Consider the following 9,003-nt stretch of genomic DNA (forward strand, 5'->3'; position numbering starts at 1 on the left):
TATTCAACAACATAAAACATAATTACTCAATAAAATAAAATAAAATAAAATAAAATGTAGGTATGTTATTTTCAGTAATTGCTACATAAAGACGGCAAAAAGATAACCAAATTTAATAGCAACAACTTCAAAGAACAAGCAATTGTCCATAACAATCTTATATTAGTATCCGATGCTCGATACAGGAGATTGAACACCTCCCGAGCAACACAAGACATACTGCAAACACTTTTACATCTTTTCTTTTTTTTTCCTACTCAAGCAAGAGTACCTACATGCTTCAGATATTACGCACGATAACAACTACCTTATATAACCTTGTCCACCGAAACATCAACAACTTCTAGCACGAACATTATATCCACTCTATCGAATCCCTGCAAATTAGACAAAATGCAGAATACAAGACGTTGAATCCCTTTCAACAGTGGCTCATATTTCGGTTTTAAAGGAATGATTCGCAACCCATTGCAAAATAAATCTAGTAATAAACAATATGGTTAAATATTCTTCAGCCATTGAACTTAACTGGCAAGAAAGATGCTTAATAGGTATATAACAAGCAATATGAAGAGTAATATATGACATCATACGTTGATTTATAAATTTTCCCAGAGAATTCCATTTAAGGAAAGGAAGAAGTGATGTATTCAAACATTACTTGAAGCAAGAGAGGTTTCCAAGCAAAGGATAGCAGGCAATTTAAGAACAAAGATGTGAGGAAGGAGAGGTGGGAGTGAGTTATTGATGTTTAGAAAGGCAATACAAAGATAAATTTGGAGGTAATTTAATCCCTTTCAACATCTTGCAAGGCAAAGCTCATACCTCCTCACTTGAGACCTTCCTTACTAAAACTTTCCACAAATATCATTTGATATCAGTAAAGGTAGGAAAGCCTCAATCAAACACTCCATTTCCTTCGTATATTTTATTTACTAATTTGTTGACATACACGTTTAGTGTTCCAACATAAAAAATATATATCATACCAAAACTGATGAGCAACTGTGAGATCATTCATGCAGAATACCTCACCATTGAACCTATACCACTGAAAATACCATTGTCAAATTCTTAAACCATAGCCAATATCAATAACTTTTAGAAGCAAACAATCACTTGGAATAAGAGGAAAATCCGCAGGCAAAAATTGATAAAAGTAGGTTCCAAATGCACCTTAAAATATGTTAAATTGTTAACTATATAGAATCTTATATGTAAACATAGTGCATGGATGATACTGACAAAACCATCAACAGCTTGGAGGATTGATGAACAAGTATTACCTTTGCTAACAAGCCTCTACTCATCGTCTTCATGATAGCGTTTCCTGCTGCTCTTCTCAGACCTCTTTGCACCTCTTCCAACCCGTGAATCATCCGAACCACTAACATCAGAATCAGAGGGGGATTCGTGCCTATGGCTCTTCCTCCTATGCCGTTTACCAGAATAGTCAGACCCATCCGATGATTCAGAATCATTGGAATACCTATGACTTCTTCTTCTCCTCTTCTCCTTCCTACTCTTTCTTTTCCTAAGACCCCGACGATCATCACCCTCATCCTCATCTGAAGATTCATCCCTCTTCTTTCTCTTTTCTTTCCTCCTTTTCCTCCTACTTTCCTTCTCATCATCAGAATCAATAATTGCTCTTTTCCTACTGCTCCTTTTCTTTGACCTCCCTCTCTTCTTTTTCTCCCCAAGATCCGAATCCGAACTATCATCCTCACCACTCTTCTTCTTCTTTGATGACTTCCTCCCTTTGCTTATAACCTTCTTCCCAGATCTTTCAGCAATAATCCTCTCAATCTCCGAATCGACATCAGAATCCGAGCTCTCACTCTCACTCTCCTCGTCCTCGCTCTCCACCTCCTCCTTCCCACTCACTTTCCCTCTTTTCAACTTATCCAGTCCATTCAGAACCGCAGCCTGGATCGCTTCGGGGTGTTTCTCCTTACTCTCCTTCAAACTCACCAAATTCTTACACTGAAAAGTAAGATGCCCAACACGCCCACATTTTCTACAAGCTCCACGAGCCTCATCGGCGTTCGAGCCAGTGATTCGGGCAAGTGCTAAAAGCCCTTGAAAGTTAGTGTATGCGTTTTCACCATCGGGTTCAGCAGCGGCAGTCATCTGACCCGATGGATGTTTGGAATCATCTTTATTAGGCGCATAAGGGTCATACCCGATTGCACTTTGCCAAATCCCGTGGGTCTGTAAGGCGGCGCTACTATGAACCCGGTTGTTCGCGGGCATGCGAACCCTCCCTGCGGTGGCCGGCATCTTAAAGAGATTGAAATACCTTAATTCGTCGAATCAAGGGTTTCTTCTGATGTTGTCAGGGAAATCGAACTTCAATTTGCGAAGCAGAACACACAAACAAGTTAGGGTTATGTATTGAAATTAGAAAGAAATAAAATAAAAATAGGAATTGGGATTCTTACCACACACCTTCGAATTGATAATCGAAGAGTCGGCAATTGAGAGAAAAATAGGATTTTGGATTTCAAAATTTTCTGAAAGGCTTTATTTATTTATTTATTATTTAATTTTATGGTTAAAAATCGAAGTTATTCGAAAAGGCCAAAGCTAGTAATCTTCTTGAACAAACCACGCGGTTAGCATTTTCGTTATTTTTCTAAAAACATAGTTTAAATTTTTTATTAATTAAAAAATGAGATAAAAAATAAATATTTATTTTAAATACTATGTTGCAAAGTTTAAAAAATATTTAAATAATTTTAAAATTTCGTAATGTTATAATACATCAAAAATACTTTATTAAAATGTACGTATTTTTTTTAATAATTATATCATTATATGTGTTCTATGAGAAATATATATAAAATTTAAAATAATTTTTATTTAAGAAAATTGGTATAAAAAAGATATAATTTTTTAAATCCAGTAACTATTTACTGGAATAAAAATATAAATTATAAAATAAATATATCATTAGATAACAAGAAAATATTTAAATTATAATGTGATTCCAACAGTATTTTTCCAAACACAAAAGTTATAAACATTTTAATTTTTTTATGTTTGAACTAAAAACACTTTTTAAACGCACTTTTTTTACCAAAATATCAGCAATTTTTATAGCTTCAGAACTGTTTTTGACCTCAAAAACAACAAGCAATAAGACATTACTATAAAGTATAATATTTTTTTATTCATTTTTATAATTTTGTATATAATTAATATTTATGCTTCTTTTTTGGGAAATTAATATTTATGTTATATATAAAGTATTATTAAGTTAATATCACGAGTCAACATGACATCATCTCAGTTAAGAAAATACTAAAATATTCATTTATTAAACAATTATTATGATGATATTTGATTAACCCCTAGAAAATCACTGGGATATTATTTTTAAATATATTTCTAAAATAATACGTCCTCCGTCCCATGAAGATTGTCTTTTATTGATTTATTGAGAAATAATTCTTTTAAAATTTGGTCATAATTATTTTAAATGGTCAAATTTCATAAAATATAGGATTAAAATTTTTAAAATTATATTTTTATGTTTTTATTAAGAACAAATTTTAAATAATAAAGAGTTAAAACTAAAAAATTAACAAAATAATAATAAATGATAATTTTAGTAAAATATAGAGAGTATTATTTCTGGAAATAGGTTTTATTTCTTTCAAGAACGAACTCGACTAGGAGTTGAATTCCTTACAGAGTGTGTTAGTTAACATTGGTTTCTGGGCTTGAAAGATGATCCAAGCCTGAGATTGTATTATTATATGAACTCGACTTTTACTAGAGATTGACACATACGATAATGAAATTTGTCCAGGTACAAATGCTTATATACAATGGCTTGTAGTAGCTATATTGAAGTAGAAAGTTGAACTTATTTTGAAAATTTCATCAAGAAAAAGATGGATTGTTGTAGAATTATATATATATATATATATAAACCGAACAATTATTCTTGAAAATGGTTGAAGTAAGGTACGGATGTAAGATTTAATGTTAAGGGACGAATTTGAACTTATAAAATTTTAAGGGTTAAACTTGAACTTATAAAATTCTAGGGAGACGAAAATAGATTTTTAATATAGAATATATAAAAAAATCTAAAATTTATGATATTTTAAAATTTTAGGGGAGCGACCTGCTTAGGTCCATCACGGGTTGAAGTCGTATTTTCTTCAGTGATTAGTATTAGCACGTTGTTAGTGTAAGGCGTCTCTAGTGGATTAAGTCTGTAATGCCCAAAAGTGGAGATTCTTAAGATCGGGGTAGTGAAATTGGGTTTAGAAGCTTCTTAGTGAGTTATGAGTTATAAAATAGTGTACTTTAAAATCTGACCATAATATTAAAAAATTGACTGACAATCGTATTATAATCACATGTGCCATCACACGGCAATCCAAGTCTAACTATAATCTTAATAAACATTCATGGATATTGATGTAGTTATCGGAAAAATAATTGAAAATGAAAATGATCGAAAAGAAAAAAAATAAAGAACATTAAGATTTAAGTGAGAAATCTAACAGGAAAAAGCTACGAGAAGATAAGAAGTTTTACTATGTCGAAAAGTACAAGATTTATTACATCTATTTTCTTTAATACAAAACCATATTTCATACTCTCTATTTATAGCGTTAGAAAACAAAAGAGACTTGTATAGTAAAAATTGATATATTTCACAATAACGGATATTTACATGCATCTACATGTTGTACTTTAAAATCTGAATAATCTTTAAGTGAAAAACTTATATTCACCTAATCATTTGTAAGTTTCGACTCACATACAATCATGGAATAAGGTAAAGACTTAATTGCATCATTGCCGCTTAAAGTACGTCATTTGTATCAAGTTGTCCCTTAAAGTATTTTTGGAGAGTTTTTGTCCCCTAAAGTTCAAAACTTTATCTCATTTGACTCCATTAAAAATACAAAGGGTCAATTACATATGTAGTCATTTAACTATTATTATAGTTTCATTTTGGTTACCTAACTTTTTCTTTCCTTTCAAAATCATCACTAAACGTATATGGCTTGTTCACAAGCCACTAACTTTTGTATCTTCTTCTTTAAAGCAAACCCATGCAGCCATGTTCATCCCAAAGATTTCATCGATCAAGGTTTCACCTACAAAATTGCAACCCAAGATATTGTCTCAAGAATCGAAGATTAAAAGTTGGATTCATTAACACGATTCCAACAAAAAAAAGGTTAACGAGAGATCATTATTTCAAGCAAACTAATCTGATTCAATGGCTTCCTTACAATAACTTTATGTTTTCTTAGAGGCACTAGTCGATAGATTGAAGAAGATTAAAATGTCGAAGAATAATGGGATAATCGAAACACTCTTCTCCTTGAGTACATCAACATGGTGTCGTCTGTCACTACAACAACCATGGTCGATGCTACTGCTACAACTAACGACAGTGGCAACGCTAGATTTTCTTTTTTGGGTTTGAAGTTGGCATCCACTATTATGTTCTTATCAACCACTAAGATATTGGTTTTAATGAACTAGATTCAACTCAACTATGCACTTTCGACCATCGATGTATAGTAAAAAATGTTATAATCACCAAAATAAGAACAATTTGAAATCAAACTAATGTCATTAACGAAGAATATCAGTGGTGATGAAGACATTAAAAGAGCTTAGATGAATCGTTTCAATAGCTTGAAGAACAATTATGATATTCACAAGCGAAGAGTACTACAACCCAATCTCTTAATGACCCTTCCAAGTTACAATTTGGGTATCATTTTTGTCTCTCTCATTGACTTTCCTACTCCACAATGAAACTTCACCTATAACAAAGTTCCTAGAAGAACAACCAAAGCAATTAAGTCCCACAATATTTCATCAGTCACAACAGTAAACATTCATAAGGAAAAAGAAAGAGAAAACAAGATTTGAATCTTAGCATCACCTTAAATAATGTGGAGCTTTATTAACTTAATGTGTGTTTGTTCCACTGAAAATAGTTTCCAGAAAATGAGTTTTAAAAAATGAATTACATTTACTGAAAACATTTTTCCAGGAAGTATTTTTCATTGTTTGGGTGTTGTAGTGTAAAATGTTTTACATTGTTTGATTAATTTTTTTTGAAAACAATTCCAGAATATATTTTTAGTGAAATAAAAATACATATTTCATGAATGTTCTTGATTTTGTATCTTTTAATTTTATTGGCATAAATTTTTTATTTTGCAATCATTTTAATATAAAGTACAATGTTTTATTTGTATAAGTATGTCAAATTAAATTTTTATATAATACGAATATTTTATGTTGATTGTGTTATAAATACAATATTTTAGATTTGAAGTCTTCATAAATCTTATCCATTGATATTTTTAAACATTTGGGGACCTTGGGAAGGTTTTGAGAGTGATTTAGGGAGCTTTTTCGTAAGAAACATGACAATATACAGTAAAGGTTTCAAAACCCCCAATCTAGTTTCGAAACCCCTTGTCCTGAATTCAGAAATTACACCGTGGTTTCAAAACCACTATGGGAAAAAGGTCTAAAAAGGCCTAAAATATTACTCGGGAGGCCCTATACCCATAATATGATCATAAATGAGATCGAATTATGTGTAAAACACTAGAATAAATGTTAAGGAAGGTGTTTAAAGGTGGGTTACAATGGAAGCAACCATATTAAGCGTAATATGCTCATGTATCTTTAGTCGAGCACGTATCTAATAATTGAGAACGAGAATGATTGAAGAGGCTGTACTATCAAGTGGTACTAAAAGTAAGTTAAATTCAATAAGTTAGATTTAGTAACGGCTGAAAGCATGAACTTTGAGAATGTTGGTGAACAATAACATATAAGTCGTCCCTCCATTTTAAGGGGTATTGAATGTAAGTGTGATAAGAGTGACTAGAGTGTTGATAACTACGCAAAAAGGTTGTATTTTGTGCCTTTTTACTTAGGTTATTGTTCGTTTAAAATTCCATGTCATAGCATTTAAGGCCATGTAGTTGTATTTGGTGGTAAAGTCTTACTGCAACATTTATTTGTTTAAAATCGATGTTGCCGAGGGAAAGGTTTTGCTCTTTTGGTGTTGTATAGGTAAGCAAAGCATAAGGAGAAGACGTAGTTGCTGTAACATTTTGAAGAAGGAAAGATGAAAGTAATGTTGTAATAATTGTTGGATGGTTAATGTAGCATTCAGGAGAATGACTTGCCGCAGCGAAAGATGGACAACATAATCTAGAGCAAAAAAGACAAATTAGCAAAAATATCATTACCAAGTTGTTATTCCACACGTGACTCACTGCACTTGCTGTAATATTTAGGACTACTTGCCACCCTAACCACCCATTCACATGTGTATGATGACACCTAGGGTACAAAGGGAATTTAGGGACCAAAACCTAGAAAAAATCCCTTTATAAATATAGAAGTTACCCTACATTTTAAAGCATATTAGGGAGGATTCCTAAGAGAGAAAGGAGGCTAAAACCAACCTCCATTTTCTTTCCTTTTATCCCTCTTTCATGGTGTCCTCCATAGCGGAGCTTCAAAGGGGGTATCTCAAGGTCTTACTTGCTAAGGCGTTGTATGGCGGTGGAGCTAAGTGTCACAACAATATCTCATTGGGAGTGTTATTCTTCTTCTGCTTTTATTTTTTTATCTTGTTATGTGCTTGTACTTAACTCCAATGATCTCGGATGAACTTAGTCATGCCATGAACTATTTTATTTGGCGTTGGATTTGTTGTGTTTGATTTTATTTTATGTTAATGAATGGTAGATGTCTTTTATGTTTAAATATTGTTTTGTTCATTGTTTTTAAGTTATACGCATAACACTGTAAGAGATTTTGAGAGATTTCCATTTGGTATAGTATAGATACCTAGTATTGATAGAGCTAGGTTAGATCTACATGAGTAATGGATCCAAATTGGGATGGTGAGGTTCTAACCTACCTTAGAGATAAGGAAAGAGTTTCAAATGACTAAAAGGGATAGTACTTAGTCGACATGCTAGTGTTGCAGTTCATGCTTAGAGGTATAGTTGTTGCATTAGTTTTATCAGGTTCCTTGCTAGAGATAGTTTAGGAGCATTTTTAGCAAACCCTATCGGGTAACATATTTATAGGAGAAGAGATCATTCTGGGCATAGAATATAATTTGCCATAGAAAATCCAGCTAATTAACCTAGAGAAGCTTGATTGTGTGAGGTTGTCAATCTTATCTACTTTTCCAAAGTTCAATTTACTTTCATTTTAGCATACTTTTGAAATTTACTTTAACTTTTGCTTTAATATAGTTTTACAATTGCATTAAACTTTCGTCACAGTAATTTCACTCCACTTCTCTCCACTACTTGCCACATCAATTCTATACACATTATATATACCATATGCCACAACATTTCATTCACATGTTTATACCATTATACATAAATACTTAGATTTAGTTCATGACACTTTTTTGCTATAACCTACTTAAAAATTCCCTCAAATCCTTGTGGAGATGATATTCACTCACTATTGTATTGCTTGCATCGATTGTGTTTACTTACATATAATTACATGCCATAAAACATACATCACACATGTGATCAAGTTTTGGCATCGTTACCGGGGATTTGCAATTGGTTATTTTAAGTATATATATATATCACAAGTTTTGTTTGTTTTTGTTTTTAGTTTTACTTGTTAGTTTTGTTTATCTCTTTTTCAGGTTTTATTGTTGCATGACCTGAAGGACTATCGAGGAACCACTTTATCCTTTAGTTTCGAATATCGAACATTTATTTCGTTAGAGACAATATGCTCAACGTGGTAATAGAGCCATTTATGACGTTTAAAATCAAGGTGTTTAGCAAGTTGAAGATCATGCAGATCCAAATGCTCCATCAAATCAAAATGATGAACTTGTACTTCAATTGAGAACTATTAGAGATCATTTAGCTCCTATTCAGGATGATCTTAACCCTAGGATTGTAGCTTCCGAGATTCAGGAAGCCCACTTTTAACTAAAACTTG

The 9,003-nt window shown here is 32.1% G+C and overlaps 1 protein-coding gene across 1 annotated transcript; it reads right to left on the reverse strand.

The window, feature by feature from the left end:
- Nucleotides 1-243: 243 nt before the first annotated feature.
- Nucleotides 244-2,517, reverse strand: LOC120129343 (CAX-interacting protein 4-like). Its single transcript, XM_039146864.1, has 3 exons — nt 2,445-2,517; nt 1,287-2,352; nt 244-377 (listed from the first exon to the last, which is right to left on the reverse strand). Exon 2 carries the CDS (start codon nt 2,281-2,283, stop codon nt 1,303-1,305), a length of 981 nt encoding a protein of 326 aa, XP_039002795.1. The 5' UTR covers nt 2,284-2,352; nt 2,445-2,517; the 3' UTR covers nt 244-377; nt 1,287-1,302.
- Between the last annotated feature and the right edge of the window lie 6,486 nt (nt 2,518-9,003).

This window comes from Hibiscus syriacus, unplaced genomic scaffold (assembly GCF_006381635.1).
Source record: "Hibiscus syriacus cultivar Baekdansim isolate YM2019G1 unplaced genomic scaffold, ASM638163v2 tig00001644_pilon, whole genome shotgun sequence".
Lineage (NCBI taxonomy): Eukaryota > Viridiplantae > Streptophyta > Magnoliopsida > Malvales > Malvaceae > Hibiscus > Hibiscus syriacus.

What these genes read in the sequence shown, in the direction of transcription:
- LOC120129343 (XM_039146864.1), bottom strand. Translation starts at nt 2,283, where the DNA reads ATGCCGGCCACCGCAGGGAGGGTTCGCATGCCCGCGAACAACCGGGTT.